General features: G+C 41.8%; 2 protein-coding genes across 7 annotated transcripts in view; one reads left to right on the top strand and one right to left on the bottom strand.

Annotated features, from left to right (window-relative positions):
- The window catches only part of LOC124052763 (myosin-16), a 54,734-nt gene extending 40,257 nt beyond the window's left edge, over positions 1 to 14,477 (top strand). For all 5 annotated transcript variants that reach the window (XM_046377390.1, XM_046377389.1, XM_046377391.1 and 2 more), the window contains 16 exons: positions 4,130 to 4,216; positions 4,899 to 5,144; positions 5,240 to 5,357; positions 6,291 to 6,418; positions 6,547 to 6,743; positions 6,831 to 6,963; positions 7,052 to 7,268; positions 7,837 to 7,973; positions 8,122 to 8,225; positions 9,476 to 9,668; positions 9,746 to 9,949; positions 10,040 to 10,165; positions 10,263 to 10,433; positions 11,342 to 11,542; positions 11,630 to 11,776; positions 13,200 to 14,477. In XM_046377390.1, the coding sequence (XP_046233346.1) occupies positions 4,130 to 4,216; positions 4,899 to 5,144; positions 5,240 to 5,357; positions 6,291 to 6,418; positions 6,547 to 6,743; positions 6,831 to 6,963; positions 7,052 to 7,268; positions 7,837 to 7,973; positions 8,122 to 8,225; positions 9,476 to 9,668; positions 9,746 to 9,949; positions 10,040 to 10,165; positions 10,263 to 10,433; positions 11,342 to 11,542; positions 11,630 to 11,776; positions 13,200 to 13,352 (2,562 nt within the window). In that variant the 3' untranslated portion in view covers positions 13,353 to 14,477. The remainder of the gene's footprint in view (positions 1 to 4,129; positions 4,217 to 4,898; positions 5,145 to 5,239; positions 5,358 to 6,290; positions 6,419 to 6,546; positions 6,744 to 6,830; positions 6,964 to 7,051; positions 7,269 to 7,836; positions 7,974 to 8,121; positions 8,226 to 9,475; positions 9,669 to 9,745; positions 9,950 to 10,039; positions 10,166 to 10,262; positions 10,434 to 11,341; positions 11,543 to 11,629; positions 11,777 to 13,199) is intronic.
- A 102-nt stretch (positions 14,478 to 14,579) lies between these two features.
- Positions 14,580 to 20,270, bottom strand: part of gas7b (growth arrest-specific 7b) — a 53,630-nt gene continuing 47,939 nt past the window's right edge. For both annotated transcript variants that reach the window (XM_046377393.1, XM_046377394.1), the window contains 3 exons: positions 17,837 to 17,916; positions 17,001 to 17,099; positions 14,580 to 16,731 (listed from right to left, as the gene is read on the bottom strand). In XM_046377393.1, coding sequence (XP_046233349.1) covers positions 16,618 to 16,731; positions 17,001 to 17,099; positions 17,837 to 17,916 — 293 coding nt within the window. In that variant the 3' untranslated portion in view covers positions 14,580 to 16,617. The remainder of the gene's footprint in view (positions 16,732 to 17,000; positions 17,100 to 17,836; positions 17,917 to 20,270) is intronic.

Below are 20,270 nucleotides of genomic sequence, written 5' to 3'. Positions count from 1 at the left end.
CTGTGATAATAAACTCGTGGGGGGAAGGACCTTGTGTTTCTGATTAACATACAGGGCAACCCCAGAGGCGTAGAGGGACCCCGACATCCTTTTTCCTCTTTCTTATTTCTTATTTTTCCAGTCTCTTACTCTATCCCTCTTTCTCTCTCTCTCACACACACACACACACACACATCAATGTTCCTTCTGTTTCTTGTAATCTCCTCACCTTCTCCTAGAAGCAAAAGAAGAACAGGATATTTCTTATGCCGTCTTTTACTCTGCAGCAAAGTTTCCGAGACATCTTCTTTGTAATGTAAAAGAGTTTTTAAAAAAAAAAAAACAAAAAAAAAACAGGCCTGCTTCACATAAAGTTAATCCACTAAGGTGGGCGCTTTAAGTGCTTGTTGTTTCAAACAAGGCGCTCTTAAAGCATGTGTTTATTTAAGCCACAGAACCTGGTTGCCCCTCTTAAGACCTGAGTGTAGTTTCCATGTTACAGTAGGTAAAGACAGAAATGCAAAGGCACATATTTCACCCAGCATGCTGAATAGAGTGACAGCGAGCCTGAGGGCGTGTTGTGCACACTTCTTCCCACTCTGGGTGGTATTCCTAATGGGTGCTAGCTGGGTTCTCTACCTCCACCCCCACCCCCATCCCATCCCGTCTCCAAAGTCACAGAGCGGGGAAAGAGGCAGGCAGAGACATGCAGGTCTTTATCTGTTCCACAGCCTGCGTCTTCAGGGGAGCTCAAATACAACATACCTCTGCTGCAGACAGGCTCGCTATTGTTAGACTCTGCTCCTCAGGGTCGTGCAGGGGAGATATCATCAGGAGATAGAGGCTGACATGCAGCACTATTTTCCGTTGGGTCTTCTTCCAACAGGAATGTCAGCCGCCCTCACACGTGAACAGTAGAATGTTGTCACTTACTCACAAACACAGAAAAACACAAAATGCACCCATATATATAATCTTTCTTTAATCTATAATATTTGGGGCAAACACAGATATAATAATATCATTGAATTAAACAACTCTTCTTCTTGTCAGGGTGGAAATGCCTCTGATGCAACATTAAATTAAGTGGCACCAAAATTATCCATTGAAACCAATACTACAGAATGATGAGCTTTAAGGCACTAATATTTGTATTTATTTATATATGAATATTGTAAGAGTGGGTTAAGTGACTGTGTGAAGTGTAATGTGACAGACTCTCTGCGAATTATCACCCAACTCTGCAGCTCGGCTCTACTGAGTCTTTTAGCTTCGTAGCTCATTGTTTTGGGGTTACCACCTAAAACTCATAACAGGTTTGAGACCAGTATTATCGGTAGTATTTTTAACATCAGGGGGAAAAAAAAACCTCTTATAATATGGCCTTCGATCTGCTGTACTATCCTTTCAGTACAGTAGCTATGTGTACATGCAGGTTAGTGGACGGTGGTAACGGACGTTGCATTACAGTATGTACCTCTTTATCAATGATAGCATGTGTTCTGCTGTCATGTAGCTGTGGTCAGAGAACTCCCATCATACCGAAGGCCGAGGACATGATGCATACCAAAGAGCACTTATGCAAACACACAATGGCACGTATGCATGGACTGAACAGAGACACTTGAAGTCCTTCACACTTTTGAAGATGAATCTTCCCTCTCCAGCAGGCGACTTTGGGGGCACTGACCCCCTATTAGCATGTGGATGGGAGTGAGTGGTGTTGGGTGGCGCTGATCTAGAGAAGCTGTTGACTCAGTTAGTAGCGCAGAAGAGACTGATGAGTGAGCCTAGCGTTAACCCTCTGCACAGAGCCAGTTTGTAGACGTAGAGGGTGGGGCTGGGAGGTGGGGGTGAGCAGGTTTTTGGAGACTGACCTTAGGGGGAGTGAAAGAGGAGGCCCCCAGTGAGAATCATCTGTTTTCCCTTGTTCTGCCTGAGGTGTGTTGACGGCTGTGCCTCATTGCTGCTATCAGGGAGGCCTGGGACTGCAGCTTTTACAGACCAGTCTCAACATCTACGGCTGTCTTTAAAGCAGCTGTAAAATACTGGCGTAAAAACAACAAGTGCTTTTAACTGCAGAGCACTGGCTGTTTGTGTGTGTAATGGCCCAGCATTATAAACTCTCCATGTGTGCTGTACCATGTTTGAGCATGAAAAGGCTCTCTATGATGACTTTATCATCAGTCATACATAAGCATTTCTGAAGCTTTAAATATTTTATTTGTTTTGCAGTTTTATGCAACAGATTAATTTTATATTTCTTTTGATGTAATCCAGTTTTATTATTATACTGGTATTAAATTTTATTATACTGATGGAGCCAGCATGTATTTTGAGTGATCCAGATGTTGCTGACATTTTACACATTTCTTCATTTAGGCAGGTTTTATTTGTTTTGAAACAACATTATATTCATGAGATATCTAAAATTTGATGATGCATTTTTTTTAAAGCTTGGGAATTTGGTATTATATTGAAAATATGTAAAAAAATAAAATCACTTAACATGGTCTTACCTTCCCCTTTTCAGAATAAAACTGCACTAATCTATATTTTTATGTTAACTAAGCATCAAATGGGTATGTGTAGTGGAGTTGAACAAACCCACTGAGAATTTTCTCCTGACTTTATAAGGTGATAATATATCAATAAGATGTTTACAGCTTCTTAAGTTGCCCCCAAGTTAGCTAAAAACAAAACAACAACAAAAACAATTAGGCCATTGGCAAAATGGGTCTTGATCCTTAAAAAAATATCTATATCTATTACACCTTACTCGTTACTCCTTTTATTCATCTTCATCATCATCATCATCATCATACTGCTGATGATACACAACTACTAAACTTTAGTAGCTCACAAATTCTGTTTTTTTTTTCTTTTACCTGGAGGTCTTCTGACAGAGTGTCAATTGTGGAAACATTTTATCCCCCACATATTCACCCAGGAGCTTTGTTAGTATATTATCCCTTATAGCCTTTTGTTCACGGTTAAAATCCTAATTGTGTTTGTTTAAGCATTTTGGATCTCCACAGCCACAGAGGACTTGTCTTTGATGGGATGTATCTCCACAAGCTTCGCATTGTTGTGCTTTCGTAGGTGTTTCAGGTGGTTTGCGGTTCCATTTTTCCACAGCAGACAGAATCTTAATGCCACTACCAGCACACAGTATGCATTTGACAACAGTGTTGTTGCCATTATTCCTCCCAACAAAATCCAAATGATTTCCAGTCGTTGAATGTTAGCAATTTAATCTTCCAAGCTAGCTTGCGTACTTGATGATTGCAGAGCGCGTTTTTGGGCATGTTATTGTATTGTGGAATTACAAATTGGAGGAAAACAACAGGAAGTTTGTAAATGGTGGGGGATGCAATAATATTACTGAAATTGTGTTAATAATTTGTTACTCTGTTAGTGGGAAAGTAATATTAATCATAAATTTTGGCACAGCTTGCTACATCCTCTTTGTAAAATAAATCAGTATCCAGCCTAATATCAGCAAAAGCAAGACTAAAAGCTTAACTTCGTAGGGTGTTTATCAGTGAACAGAGCATTGTATAACTTCCACAGGAAACAGGAGTTCACAGACAATATTTGGACTGTGTGACAGCACCTAACCCCTGTGTTGCTCTGACTGGATAGCAGCTACCCTCCTGACTTCTGACCTCAGGAAAGATCACTTCCCCTTGTGGGCTGTCAATCATACAGATCCCCTGGTGGTTAAATATCCTGTGCAAGGAGTTGGGACTGCTTTATGGTCAGGATAGATGGAGTCTTCTGCCTCACGGCAGGGATGAACATTAATGAATGTTAAGATGCAGACTTTTTACTCGCTTCCCACTAAAAGACTTACTGTATTACTTGTTACTACGCTATAACCTGATCTAGAGTCGAGTATGCATATGCATTCAAGTGAATGAATGCATATGCATATTCAATTGAATTCAGTTTATTTATATAGCGCCAATTCACAACAAAAGTTATCTCATGACACTTTCCAATTAGAGCAGGTCTAGACCAAACTCTTTAATTAAATTGTAATATAGAGAACCCAACATTGGGTGACTCACAGTTACTCTTGATCATTTCGTATAAAGTTGTGCAGCGATTGTATACTGCCATGCTTAAACTGCTCTGTCTGTGGCAGGTTGAGAAGCAGAGAGCAGATCTAAACAGAGAACTGGATGATCTCACTGATCGACTGGAGGAAGCAGGAGGGGTCACCGCCACTCAGGTAAATGTATTATACCTCTCTCAGCTTATGAGGACTAGAAACTTACTGTTTGTTCAGTTTGTACTAAACTGGTGTGTGAAAACAGTGCAGGGCTTAAATGCTGGAACGATTTCTTGACCTCGTACAATGACTTCCTGGTTGCCTACAGCTTCTTGTGACTCAATTTAATTGCTGTGTTAATAAGTAGAAGTACTGTATGCAGATCCTGTTGTCTTTTTACAGAGCCAGTCATGCTGTTTCCCCCTCTTTTAAGTCTTTATCCTAAGTTAAGCTGACACTTTACTGGCTCCAGCTTCATATTATCAGATAACTGTCAGCAAGGGATCAAATAGGCTTATTTCGTATATTTACATGACAATAAAGACTTAAGGATGTAGACACAGTTTTAGTTTGAGTCTGTAAGGGAATGGGGATCTTTCCATTGCATTACCATCTTCTTGGTTTTTAACAGTTATGACTCCAGCTAGCAATGTCCCTTTAGCTGAAATTGGAAAGAACTTTCAATCAGAATGTGTAATTTAGAGTGTGTCTCTCAACACACCAGCACATATATAGAATATTACACAAAAATAATCCTATGTGGGCCTTATGACATTCAGCAATGCAATTGCAATTCAGCAATGGTGCGCCACCACATCCACAAGCCTTAAATACGCAACTTTACTCTGTGTATGGTTAACAGATGGAGCTGAACAAGAAGAGAGAGGCTGAGCTGCAGCGCCTGAGGAGAGATCTGGAGGAGTCCTCAGTCCAGTCGGAGGCGATGGCAGTGTCTCTGAGGAAACGGCATAGCGACGCCATGGCAGAGCTGAGCGAGCAGTGTGAGGCTCTGCAGCGGGTCAGGGCCAAACTGGAGAAGGAGAAGCAAAACCTGAGGATGGAGTTGGATGAGCTGTCTGCTTCTCTGGACAGTCTGCAGAAGGCCAAGGTAAGGAAGTGTGTTCAGGTTCACATTGCTTAACAAGCCAGTAATGCCAGGCTTGCCATCATAATGTGTGCTGGTGTGTCTGTGTTGTGCTGCAGACGTCCTCAGAAAGCCAGATAAAGAAGCTGGAGGAGCAGCTGTCAGAGACCAACAGGAGAGGAGATGACCTGCAGAGAGCCCTGACCGAGCTCAGTGTGGCCAAGAACAGACTCACAGGTACTGTCCACCTGAAACCTTCACTGGTTCTTGTTTTCAGAGGCAGCGAGTCTAAAGACCACAACATGAAAGTAGTTCCTGATAAATACTCAACTACAAAACAACAGTGTGATTTCTCGTAAGATTACCCCACAATCTACAACCTCCAAATAAAACCAAAAATGTTTAGGAGATTAGTGATAAAAGTTTCTACTTTATGTGGGTCTCATCCAGACACAGAAGGTATGCACATATCAGGCTTTAAAGTAGCTCCAATGTGAAGTCAGGGCAGCAAAGAGGGGTGGAGGTCAGAGGTGAGTGCTGGGTCACGCACAAACTTTGGCCCAGGAGCCTGGAGTTTGTGTCCTGTGTCAAATCAAACACATTGTCTTGTCAAAGTGGTGCTTCATGTTATCCATGTGTTAGAAAGGCTTTGTCGCAGGAACACTTTACACAATAAAAGCTTGTGCATGTGGATGGGGCATCTGCATCTAAGGCCCTGGGATGAGAATGTTGTTGGAGGGAGGAAGAGGTATTGTTGACACCACTTGAGTGAAGTTGGCTTCAGAGACTTTAATAAGCTTCCCCAGAGCACAGAAGACATTATGAGTGCCACTTGAATAGAATAACATGACTTTGACTCTGTTTCAAATGGCAATAAATCTGTTCATGTATTCACCACAGAGCAATGCAACAGGCACAAATATGGTCGTAATTAACTGGCAGATGGGTCGCTGTCACTCCGTTTAGTCCTTGTGATGTTATATTGTGTATCTTTTTCAGTCAATCGCAAGATGTAATCCACATCAGCTTAAGTAACCAAACAGAAATATAATTTTATGTTTGTTTTTTGTGTGTGTGTGTGTTGCAGCAGAACCTAGTATATTCACAGTGCTTAACTCCTACCTTACGCTATATTTTGTCAATAATCGGTGTTTTTGTGTGTCCTGTCAGCTGATAATGCAGACATGGGTCAACAGATGGAGGAGGCAGAGAGCAGAGCCAGCCAGCTGAGTCGCTCCAAGACTCTGCTCCAATCCCAACTGGAAGAACTGAAGAAACAACTAGACGAGGAGGTCAAGGTCAGTGTGTGTGTGTGTGTGTGTGTGTGTGTTTTGAACTCAGAATAGAAGTCTGGAAAATCAAATATCTAGTATGCAGATGAATGAAAACTTTCCCTTTCATGCCTATAACGGAGTTGCTCTCCCAGTGTAAGCAGGCGGCCAGCAGCAGTCTTAGCTCACTGCGGCAGGAGTGCGAGGTGCTGAAGGAGCAGCTGGAGGAGGAGCAGGAGAGCAAGCAGGAGCTGCAGCGTCTCGTTTCCAAGCTGAACAGCGAGGTGACGCACTGGAGGGGCAAACACGAGTCCGACACCATCCAACACGCCGACGAGCTGGAGGACACAAAGTGCGTTGTGTTGATCCTGGCGGTCGACTGTAACATGTGACAAACTGTGATTGTATCCCAATGGTCCAACTAATGTGTGTCTCACAGGAAGAAGCTGGCAACCAGGCTTCAGGAGGCTGAGGAGGCTGTGGAAGCCACCCAAGCCAAATGTTCTTCACTGGAGAAAACCAAACAGAGGTTGCAGGGGGAGGTGGAAGAGCTCTGCATGGACCTGGAAAAGGTAGAGCTGGAGACATGTTGCATGAATGCAGCGGTGCCATGACCGTTCTTCTTTGTTGTTATCTTTGAGCATATGTTCCCTGTCTCAGGCCAACAGCTGCGGTCAGACTCTGGATAAAAAGCAGAGGATCCTTGAGAAGCAGCTCGGAGACTGGAAACAGAAGTGTGAGGAGCTGGTGGCCGAGGTGGAAGGATGCCAGAAGGAGAGCAGGCAACACGCCAGCGAGCTCTTCAAGCTCAAAACGACCCATGAAGAGTCCCTGGAGCAGCTGGAGGCCCTGCGCAGGGAGAACAAGGCCTACCAGGGTATGAGAACACACTTAATTGGAGGGATGATACACTTATTTCTGGCTGAGGGTTGAAAAAGAAGAATACCATGTTCATATCTGTAGTTCAAGCAGGGGAGACCGGGAGACAATTATAACAATATTTGGTCCAACTAGTTGGATGTAGTGTTTTAACGTAGGCAGCTCGTATCTGTGTTCCACCGAATAAGCAATGTTAGAGTAATAATATTCATTGAAGCACAATAGGTCAAATGTTACATCTGTCCTTACATGCAGGGCACAAATAATACCTTCATATTATAATACCAAGGACCACGTAAACTCCCAAGAATATCTAAGAATTTAAGAATTTTAATATCCATTGACAAATTCATTCCAGTTTACTTAAAATTGTATAATATATTGTATGCAATAGCAGTTTGTCTATTGGCAGACAAAGAGGTATTTCACTTTCTCATTTCTAATTGGTGCAATGAGATGCTACCATTGCCCTTTTTTACAATTGCACCTGATCTCCCTTGCTGCAGTAAAGCCAGGAGGCAATAAGGGTTTTATGTGACTGTGTGTGGCTTTTCTCTGCGTGACAGAGGAGATAGCAGACCTCACCGACCAGCTCTCAGATGGAGGTAAAAGTGTCCATGAGCTCCAGAAAGCAAAGAAGAAGATTGAGATGGAGAAGGAAGAGTTACAAGCCTCACTGGAAGAGTCTGAGGCAGCTTTGGAGGTAGGTAGCTTCAGAAAACCTACCTGTTAGCTGGGATATTCAGAATATATTGTTCTGTCAGTGTGTGCTATATGCTTATTCTTTAATATTATGCCAAAGTTCAGTAATTTGATATTGTAAAAAAAATACTTGTCTTTCTTATGTCCAGGCGGAGGAGACCAAGGTGCTGAGGCTGCAGCTGGAGTTGTCTCAGGCGAGGGGAGACCTGGAGCGCCGACTCCAGGAGAAGGAGGAAGAGACAGAAGCCACTAGGTACCCCAGCTGCTTTCATCTTCATAATGATACACACACCATATACACTCATACCTCAGATCTAAACCAAACTCACTGTATAGCTGCTTCATGATGTTTAAAATGCAGTTCTGACAACAACTGATCTGAGATCCTGATCCTCTGGGCTGAATTACTAAAAATGGGGACGTTCTTTTAGACCTCTGCTTTAGTCTGGTGCTGCGTATAAAGAAAAAGTCCTGTCATGTCTTCAAAATATCATAAATAATAAAATATCTACTATATGCTTTTGATCCTGGGTTGTTGTAACACTTTATTTTCCAACAGTTGGACTATAGAACAGCTCCAAATTGTACCACATTTGGAAGACTACAGACCAAAAGCAAAGACCATTCTCACTGTACTGGCTGCCTTTCTCTGTAATAATTCATTTTAAATGACTGTTAATGGTCTGTTACATGGTCTGGCACCAGAGTATCTACCTAAACTTCTGACTGCTTGTTGACCTAACAACCCTCGGTCTGTTTTAAAAAATGAAAAAAAAGTTAAAGTTAAAAATGATCAATGTTTTACTGTATTGGTTCCATAGCTCCTAAAACTGCCCTCGTCTTAGCATGAGGTCAGCTAAACTGTCTTGCTCTGATATCTTAAAGGAATAGTTGGCCTGATAACAAAACCCACCTCCAAACATCTCTAAAGCTCACCAGTTAACCGGTCATGTCTTGTTTGTTTCATCTGTGCAGAAACTGACTTAATTGTCGGTTTTACAAGGTTATAGGTCTATTTCTTGGCCAGACAGAGTTTCCTTTCAACCTCACTGTGAAAACAAAATCACAACACTAAGCCAAGAAAGAGTCCTGCAGAGATGAAACTGAGATATAACATATTTTTGGTGAGCTTTGAGTGAGTGCTGTTTGGCAGACTTCTGTTTCTCCGTTTCTCCCTGTCTCAATGCTAAGCTAAGCTAACTAGCTGCTGACTGTAATTTTACACTCAACAGATATGTTTAAGAGTCGCGTTGATCATCTAATCTGTCAGAGAGATAGTGAATAGATGTCATTCCCAAATGTTGTTAACTGCTGCTTATGCTCTGTGACTCTGAGAAGTATTTTCTTTGTCTTGCTTGGAAAGAACACTAGAAGTAAACTATTATTCTTATCATCTACAGCAATAGTGCACTTCAATTCTCTAATTGTTTTTCATCCTTTATGTCCCTTTATATCCGTACATGCATGCTTCATCTTTGTCGTACATCTTCTTTCTTTTTCTAGAAAAAGCCACCAGAGGGCGTTGGAGTCCCTGCAGGCCAGTCTGGATGTGGAGGTGAAAGGCAAAGCAGAGGGCCTGAAGCTGAAGAAGAAACTGGAGGCTGACATCAACGAGCTGGAGCTGCAGGTGGACCTGCTCACCAAGAGCAACGCGGAGCTCACCAAGAACAGCAAGAAGATGCAGCAACAGATTAAGGTCTGGTGATGCAGCATGTTTTCTTTTTAAATAGGCTGCTTTAAGTAAAAACTGACAGTTACCCTCCCTTGTCCCAGGAGCTGCAGGGTCAGCTGGAGGAGGAGGTACGGAGCCATGAGGAGTGCAGGGAGGAGCAGGCCGCCATGGAACGACGCTGCACCCTGTTGATCAGCGAAGGGGATGAGAATCGTGCAGCCCTGGAGAGCGCAGAGAGGGCCCGCAAGGCCCTGGAGACTGAGCTGCAGGAGGCCAACGACAAATACAGTGACCTCAACAACCAGGTGATGCATAGTGTCATGTTGCTTTGGGGTTCTGCAGAGGCATCAGCCAAGACTCAAATGTCGACTCACTATTTTCTCTTGTGTGTCCAGTTCCAGTCGGCTCTGAGTGGGAGGAGGAAGCTGGAGGTGGATCTCCAGACACTGCTGCAGGAGCATGAGGAGCTGCAAGGAGAGCTGAGGGGATCCACAGACAAGGCCAAAAAGGCCAGCTGTGAGGTAAAAGACAAATTAACTGAGATATTATACCAGAAGAGCTGTAACACATGTTCAGTTATTTGAAAGTGTCTCTTAATGGATGGTGTAATTCCTTCAGCTGGCGCGAGTCGGGGAGGAGCTGCGTCTGGAGCAGGAGCACACCCTCCACCTGGAGAGAGTGAAGAAAGGTCTGGAGGCTCAGATCAAAGAGATGAGCGGCAGGCTGGATGAGGCCGAGCAGATGGCGCTTAAAGGAGGCAAGAAGATCATCCAGAAGCTGGAGGGAAAGGTACAGAGTCACTGAGACGTCAGTCACCCAGTCCATCTTGTTTGTCAACACTTTAGTCCAGAGCAGGTTTGACATCTGCTGGCCTCATGGTCATGAAACCTGCTGTGAATACTCGTGATGTTGTTCACCCCTCTTGCTTTTCCTTTAGTAGCCCCTTCTAGGGCCAAATTTCAACTTATACAAACATGTCAAAATCTAGAAACAGGGAAACACAGTTGTTTTTCTTTAATAAAGCTCAGCTGTGTACTTTCCCACAATATATACCCCAAGATAAGGAGTAAGACCAACTTACAGTATGTCTCAATCATTTGGAAGTGATTTTATGGAAAGCAACGTGCATGTTTCTCATTTTAATTTGTCCCGAGGAAACAAATACAGTATATTGTCACCATCCACATCATGTTTCTGGTGAACAAACCTCAGATCAGTGGTCTTCAGGTACTCAGCCTGCGAATCCAGTTGTATGTCTTCTGTGTCTCTGGAGAAGCTTTCTTTTATCTGAGAAAATAACCCTGATGATGTCAGCTTGGAGACTGCACATTTATAGCACAAAGGCTGCCTTCTAAAGTGGTGTGACCGAGTATAAACCATTAGAGGAACTGACAGCCTTTAAAGGTGTTTTGCCACGGAAAGGTTTTTCTGACCCTGCTGGAAGATTTGATCACTTCCTTTAAGAAACATACACTTCATTTGGTATACCTTCACTATGTGGTCTGGTAAAGTTGCACTGCACAAATTCTGCCTTACAAGAATAATGTCTGGTTTTCATTGACACTGTCACAGAGAGATTTTTTATTTCTGTAGGTTAGACATTTTGAAAAAAACAGTTTTAAGAATGTGCAAAACGTGAACGAATGAGTGGAAATGAGTATAAGTAAAGCCGCCACTGTGTGTGTGTGTGCGCGCAGGTGAAGGAGCTGGAGCTGGAGTTGGATTCGGAGCAGAAGCGGCACGCTGAGACTGTGAAGACGCTGCGGAAGAACGAGCGCCGGCTCAAGGAGCTGCTGTTTCAGTCAGAGGAGGACCAGAAGAACCAACAGAGGATGCAGGAGCTGGTGGAGAGGCTGCAGAACAAGATGAAGGCCTACAAGAGACAAGTGGAAGAGGCTGTAGGTCACCTGACTCCATCTGACGCACCACAGGTCACTTTATGACATGAGCTGTCTGGTACTGATCTAACACTGTTGTTACCGCAGGAGGAACAAGCTAACATGAACTTGGCCAAGTACAGGAAGACCGTCCATGAGCTGGATGACGCTGAGGAGAGAGCTGACATTGCAGAGTCAGCACTCACTAAGATCAGGACCAAGAACAGAGGCAGCTTCGGCAAGGGATACTCCTCTGTAAGTAATTACTTACTGCTACACTGCGGTAACATCCGTCAACCAGATAATCCGCTGGTGATTTAAAATAAAGACGTCATCTGTTTCAATATTTTCTGATTCTGTTTTCGACAAATACGGTCCGCATTTGTTTTGTTGTTATTCATGAAGTGAATGCTCCCTATAAAGCTATAAAGTTGTAAATTAAGTGATCATCCTATAAAGTCATCCTCTAGGATTGTACGAAATAATCCTTTATCCTATCCATTGTTCCTCATAAAATCAACAAACCCCTTTCAGTCTATTTAATTCCTGAAGATGGAAAAATGTCATCACTGTAGCTGCATCCCGTGTACTGAAACATATGCCACAGAGTCAAGCATACCTCCAAAGTAAATAAGCTTTAATGTTTTAAAAATGAAATCACGTTATAGTTTTAGAATCATGAAACATTCAAATGAAGTGATTTCATTCAGTGCTGAAGTGTGTTAAGGTAGAGGACATGTTTATCCCGATGAGTAGAAATGAGCCACAGTAAATTCATGTGCATCTTTTTATTTGCAGAAAAATCGAGAATGACTTTGCTGACTTACTGACGTTTTTGTTTTCAGTGGGATGGATTGATATAAAATACCTTAATGTCAGGATGAGCTGTGATGGTGATGCCCTCATTAAGTCAAACCATATATCTGTCCAACACCTGACTCACTCAAGACATTCCCATTGGCCACAGCTGTTCTTCGGGTGTAGTGCTAATTAGCAAAAGTTAGCATTTTGACAAGACTGTAAAGATGGTAAACATTATGCTTGATAAGAATGAACATATTGTATTGTCACATTAGCAGGCTGATGTTAGCATTTACCTCAAAGCACTACTGTGTACATCCAAGTGCAGCCTCACATAGCTGCTAGCTTGACTTAGCCTGTGTTATTCTGTATGTGTAGGTAATGACCACTGTTATTATTCCCCATGTGTATATTCTACTTCATATTGAACTGTATTTGGAATGAAACTAAAAGAGGAAAATGAGCTACAATTAAGTAGGTCTGTTTTAAATTAAACCCCACAGTTTTGGACTCATTTAAACAACTGGGTTGCAAATTTTCACATCTGTCTTAACAGCAATAGCTCCCTCCAGGGTTTCCCTGGATAGTTGGAGCTGAAGTGGAGGAGTAATGACCATGAATGTATTATTTAGACCTTGATACAACAGTGCCATTCAACAACCTGGGCACTTTCAATATTGCAGCAAAAAATTCCCCAGGGAACAAAAAAATGTAAAGTCTATGAACTGATGTGGAACTCATGGACAGGGCCAGCTAGAGAAACACTGTTACACATACTCAGTGGGCCTTATAATGTTCAAATATTCATGAAAATCCCCCATAGCTGTTTATGTGGTTGCTCTGAAAATGAGTCTGAGGTGTGTCTGTTGTCCACCAGGGTTACAGCACTCCATACCCCCGCCTGGTCAGGTCCCCCAGCTCTGTGGGCTCAGAGGGCAGAGGGGAGAAGATCCTCAATGATGACAACGAGTCTGTCAGCTCCCTCATCCCAGCATATCTCGACTCCCTCAAGAAGCTCATGATTGACTAGAAACGTGTCTGCAACAGCTCAAACTCACCTGGTGCTACATCACTCTGGCTCTGACGTCTTGTGAAGAAATGAAACATGGTACAGTATGAAGTCTGAAACATCAGAGAGGCTGAAACTGCAGTTTCGCATCACGTTCAGGTGTGTCACCCGTTCAGTGTGTCACCTGTCTGTGTACTGTACATTCCCACTGAATTTTTCTATCATTTAATCATTCCTTCCTCTTTTTGTTATGAAAGCAGTCCGATCACAGCTTTAATAACACAGTCAAGCTTTAATCCAACACACTTTTCTATCCACTTCATAATGTGATATTTGTATGTTAAAACAGATTGAATATGGAAAACTGTACGCTCGAGGTAACACTTTATTACAATGACCGATTATAGTCCGTCAGTTACTGATGAACATCATTAACAAATCACTGATTTGCATTTGTAAGTGTCACAACTTATTACTACCATATATTTTGTTGAATTGTGCGTTTACATTATCCCTCAGTCACCCGTTGCTATAACTCCTGTGGTGCAGAGAGTGAGGAAGGAAATCTCATACTTGTTTGTCAACAGTTTTTGTTGATTCCTGTCAGTGATATTCTGAAGAAGAAGAATTCTGAGCAAACCACATACACTTTATGCTAAAATATACACGTTTGTGTACGAAATACTGGGTGTAGCCAAATATTTTCTACCTGCCAGAACAAACCTCAGACGGCTATCACAGTAACTATCAAGCGTACAGTCGATCCAGTTCAACTGGTGAAGCTCGCTGAATCAACCACGTTGACAGTCCTCATAAGAAATGACATATAATTTAAATAAATGAATTGTAAATGATTAATTCATCATTAACTAATGGATTATATATATGCCTTATCATTAAAGTGTTACCAATTAAGACATGCAACAAGGTTCCTTTATTATTTTAGGTCAGTAATAATAAATGCAATGTCATATATTTTACCTTTAACTATGTGATAAAGTCCAAGTGTATCTCTGTCTGAACTTTTAACCACACCTTCATTATCACTGCCTAAATCTGTAACAAGGCTTGGCCAAGCCATTTTATTGTTGAATGTGAAAATGTGCTTTTTTTTTAAGGAAATAAAAGACTTTTCTTCTTTTATTATTTGTTTTCTTTTGCTTTTTTCCATTTCATGTTCAGACAAAAAAAGTCACACAGGAACCAAACCAAACAAAAAAAGGAGCATGTTATGACATGGGACCTATGACAAGCTACACATTTTCATTTTATTAATGAGAAATGCCAACCGTTAGCTGTTAATGTACAAAAGCATCTCGATGCTCTTCTCTCAATAGTCAAGTAATACTAAGCAGTAATTCTGATCAACACGTCGTGGTAAAACAGCATTTTGTACAACATTTAACTTCTGCAGGCAGCAGCACTGACACTGAATCCACCCGAAGCAACTAATTTATATTCCCAAAACTCTACAATATTGGAGAGGGCTGTTATTTCTATTGCATATGAAACATTTTGTACTTTTCGTGTATTATCAGTACCAAATTTCTGCATCCCAATATGTCTTTGTGTAAACTATTCCAATTTACCTCTCTGTACTACCGCCTCCTTTCATTGCAAATCACACAACCCATATTTACACCAGGCTGCCCATGAACACAATCACCACACTCCCAACTTCAGTAAGAAAACAAATAAATTCTCTTGAGAAACATTTTCATGTGAACAGCAACATAGCACAGTATAATTCTTAAAAATCACTTGGGTATAAAGTGCATCTGGATGATTTTTAATTCTTTGCTAATACCCGACCCCAAACAGTGAATGTCAATCAATGACAATCATAGCTTAGCAACTGTAGCTAGACATGACAGGCCTGTAAGGTTTTGGACTTGTTAAAGGTGTGCATGTGATAGTCTCCAGCTGGTGTCTTTTCAGGAGCAAGACTGGATTAAACAGCACGTTCTACTGCTCTACTTTAATCTGCAAATGTTAGCATGTTACTAGCTAGCATTTTTCTTTTCTAACGTTACCTTCAGGAGTATATCATTGACTAATTATATTATTGTGTAATTTTACAGGACACATTACATGACTGGGACATCCACTTCATGAGATCATACGACATTTAGAGTAACGTGAGCGGATGTGTCCTGTCCTGTACACAGGCTGTTTGGGGAAAGTTACACTCCTGCTAAACATTTTCCAATCTCTTGTCATTTGCTTGTCATGTGTACATCCTTTTTTCTTTCGTGAAAATGAAACATACTGTCCTAACTTCTATAGTAAGCATCCAAACTACCTACGAGTTAGATTAAAACAATATTTTCTTCTGCACACAATAATAATAAATGGATCATCAGCTGGTTGAGGATGCTCACTCATTGTATGGGACATGTTAGCTTTCAACTTCATGTTTGTGTCCATTATGTGCATTTTTAACACCCTTTTGCAGGCTTCATGTTTGAAAACGGAAACTTCTCTAAATCAGCTGGAGACAGAGTTTAAGATAGATAATTATAATATAGTCCAATAAAGTTCAGTCATTTCAGTCCACAAACCCGTAAGATCGGTGAACTTGACAAGCGTAGCAACAGTAACAAAAGGGGGTGGGACTTAGCAAAGTGTCAATACCTGCACATGGTGGATATTAGTATAAAAAAAAACTTTAGTCTTATTCAGGTACACAGTAATTTAACACTCTTAGATCAGAATGCATCTTGCTTAGCAGCATCTGTTAAATCATTTTTGCCAGCAACTCGCAGTTCTGAAGTCACAAGTGCATCAGAGAATAACCTCACGGAGCAAAAGCACACACAGACTGCAGCATTATGTTGCCGCTTGACATAAAGCTGTTCAACATTTACAGATGTTAAATGTTCATTGTCCGTGCTTCCTGATCGCTCGCCTCATCTTTCGCCTCACAATTCACACTCATGGTTCGCGTTTTCCCTGTTCCGTCTCAGCCGGCCATCGGCTTGCATTGACAGAAAACTACATCCTGTCGCAATCTGACATCTTCATTCACTGTGAGAAGTTCTCACTAACCTCCCTAAATTCTGACATGATCCTCACCAGGCTGCGGTTGGGATGTGGAGAGCCAGCGAGCGCTGACAGGTCGTCCCTCAGCCTGTTAGGACTCACCAGTGGATCAGCGGGGGGGGCAGTGAGGATCCCAGCACAGATTTCAGTCAGTCCTCAGGCATGTAGTTCCCGGGTCAGTGTGTCTGAGTGTGAGCTCGGGGGTAAAAGTGCGCATGTGCCGAGCCGTCAGAAAGCATTGAGGTCAGATCTCTATGTCCACCGGCCTGATCTCTCCCGTCTTATTCTCCCGCACCCACAGCTCTCTGTCTCTGGCCGGGTCCACACACTGCAGGAGCTGGTCCACTGGCTCCATCGTCTGGACAAAGAGAGAACAGCAGTCAATACTCTCCCTTTTGCTGCCCTCAGCTCAGGTGACACATGTTTCACATCATTCATAGGGCTTGTAATGTGGTTCCCTCTACTGGTGTGGATGGAGTAATGATGGGAGACGTTCACCTCTCCAACATGGGAAAGTTGGTCGCTTTGAATGTTCAACATACGTGAGTGTACGATATACATTAAAAGTGTGTTATAGTGTCCAATAAAAAGGCATCTGGATCACTTCAAATGCAAAGTTCTGCTTACGCTTTGGTTGAACATGTCTGTCTCATGTCGCAGGGTGGTGTACTGACACAGATGCTGTCTGATCATCTCCACTCGCTCCACCTCCAGCCGCTCCAGCTCCTGAGGAGAAGCGCAGTTTGTAACGCCTGAGTCACAGAGAAAACTCTACACCATCTGTCCACGACGAGCGGAAACAACGGTCTACAACGCCGACTGAGAGATGATTTAATGGGAACCGTCAGAGCAGAGGCTAGACATAAAACGAACCAAGAACATTAAAGTCTTTGCAACAAATGGAAAAATTTAGCGAGAGCCCTGATGCTTCGCTTTTGGGAATGCACTGAAAAGAAATAAAACATCAGATGTGTCCAAGACAAAAATGCAGAGTATTTTAGAGGAGTTTTCCACTTCTTTAGCCCTTGCACATCTCTTACAAATATATACAATACAGGGCTGATTATAGGAGCACATGAACATGTGTAAGTACATATAAATAAAAAAAACATCCAAATAACAGCTGATTAAATGTGTTAGTGTGAAATGTAATTGTACTCATTACAAGGTATATGATGAAGCTGTTATATTTTACTTTAAAGTGACCATGCAATTAACGTTTACTTTTTATTTATTTTTGGTGTTTCTTGTTTTTTACTTTCCTTTTGTGAGTTATGTGTATTATTGGATCCTTTAGTTTCTACGTACAGTATAACTGTTATGCTCTGTGTCTACCTTTAAAGTATTTCACCATTACATTGGCTCAATGTTCAGTTTAAATTAACAAAACTCTTAACACAATATGCTATACTTGCATGTTTGGACTCCAGTATCTTACCCCAGTACACAAAATGATTTCTTACCAGACTCGTGGTGACCATCTCCTCAAACCATTTGGACTGAGATTGGTTATAAAGGTCAACACAGCGCATCAGATCATCTCCTGTTACAGAGAAGAAAGACAAGACAGTTTAAGACTTTATTAAGTGAAAACACATTTACACAGAGGACTTCAACACACCTGACAAAATGTCCATGCTAACTTTGTTTCTCTGGGCATGTGGTATATTAAAATGTACAGTGCACAATTTCTCCACTAGGTGGTGCTATTATCCAACTACCCACTCAGCTGCCGCGTTGCTAAAACACACAAATTTATTCCATCACAATCAGCTGATGCGATTATCCCAGAGTGCAGACAGTCTGGTCTGATAATAGATTTCATTATGATAGCATAAAGCAATGATCAAGGGAAAGATCTAATCTGTCCTTTCATTAATGTTACAGGCTGTATCCTGCTGACAACATAAACAAAACACTAATCTTCCGTGAGATTAAATCACAGAGGAAGTGATGCTGATCATTCTGTTCTTCAGCAGATGACTCTCACTTGTCCACAACAAATATCTGCTGATATACCTGCTACTTTATATTCACATTCATATTGTATTTTCATTGTAGGCCCTTCAGAGGGCTCCGACTGGTCCACAGAAAAATAACTGTTCCCTGCCACCTACAGTACCAGTTGTGTCATTTTCTACCAAGATATGTCTAATGCTAAATGAGGTAGCCTGTAACAGCGCACAAGTCTGATTTGTTCAGCAATTTCAATAGCTCAAACAACAAAAAAAAAACCAGGAAAAACAGTTGAAGAATCATAGCTTTGTGGTCAGGTTGCAGAAAGGAATTGCAGCTACATCCACAAAAACAGGCAAAGAGATAGCAACTGCAGATCGGATGGACACGATTGCTGTAAATTGACTTTCAGAAATGATATTAAGATCCACGTACCGTGTCTGGCAAGTCACACTACAGTTTAAACCGAAAACGATGTTGGACTGAAACATCTACTGACGGGTTAGTGCAAAAAAACAGTAAATAAAAACAATTATAAGACTATGTAGTTATTCAGAGACAAAAAAAGTTGTATTTGTCACCTAAAATCATACTCCAATGTACTGAAACTTGTCTGGATTTAACTCATCTCTGAGGAGCAGCGGGCAGCCAGGGATCGACTCCAGATATCAGCCTTGGTCAAAGAGAGACACTGGCTTAGATTCAGGACTAAACCAGAGCCTTGCTCAAGGGAAATGACCGTCTTCATGGTGGGCAAAATGGGAGCACCAGGGAGAAAACTCATGCAAGAACAAAGAGAACATGCTCCACAAACTCCACACAGAAAGACCTCCACCCCAACACCACCATATTCACTTTAAAATCTATAGGTATTTGCCTCATGTAATGCAGTACTTTAGCCATTCAAAATTCAGTCCTTTTATTTCTATACAGCAGCAGAGGCCCTAAGCTTCAAACTGTGACGCTGTTGACGCTTTAAGTCCTTGTAATAAGCATTAATTAATAGATAAGAAGACCTTTAAAAGTCATTATGCAATACACAGTAAACATAATATTAATTAACCTAATAAATCTACACGAGTGTTAACGATGGCATGATTAGACTTACTAGGCAGAACAGACTACTTGTACACACATAATAGTCCAATGTTTATTTTCCACCTTTTTTACCACCTGTTTCTGTCTTCTTGTAAGATGCAACTTCCTTGCATGTGTACACACAGACAAGACAATAAAGCTGATTCTGGTTCTGACTAAAAGCAAAAGATCTGTTTAAAGGGACTTTAATCTGGGTGGAGGTACAAGCAAATAAAAAGTTGTAGTGTTTGCCATTACAGTACAGTTTACACTAAACAGGATCTTCAGGTAAACTCTGTAATATGCTTGTGGAAGAAAACGTGAGGACAAAGGGGAAGAGACTGCACAAAAGCTGCTGTTTATACTACAGATAATCCCATCACACCAGCCCTCCAACCCTTAAAGTAATAAATACCAGTAAAATTCCCCTCTTTTAAAATAAAAATCAAAAGTAATGAGCTCCATAAAAAGTAGCTGACATAAAAACGTGGTAAAGCCATGCTATACGGAGACATAAATGAGTAAAGTGTGTGTGTAATCCAATGCAGCGAGAGCACAGAGTGATAATGAGTCTTTGTTATGAGCAGACAGATGCTGTGCTTTAGTTGTTTTGGCATCAGTCACCTCTCCGCTTCCCTCACACTGTAGTCATCATCACTGGCAGCCAGACGCCATGAGCACCGTCAACAACTGCTGCTGTTTTTCTCTCTGGTTGCATAAGCAGCACGGAGGAGGGATGACTCTGTGTGTGTGTGTGTGTGTGCGAGGACAGCCAGCTCGGATGGAGGATTCGTTACTTATGTGTGACAGCATGTGGTCGTGCCTGGTTGAGTCATGACATCACACTCCGGCGGAGAGTCTACA

The sequence above is a fragment of the Scatophagus argus genome, chromosome 21 (assembly GCF_020382885.2).
Source record: "Scatophagus argus isolate fScaArg1 chromosome 21, fScaArg1.pri, whole genome shotgun sequence".
Taxonomy (NCBI): Eukaryota; Metazoa; Chordata; class Actinopteri; family Scatophagidae; genus Scatophagus; species Scatophagus argus.
The sequence above is the reverse complement of the archived record's forward strand: the minus strand, read 5'-3'. Positions and strand labels throughout refer to the sequence as shown.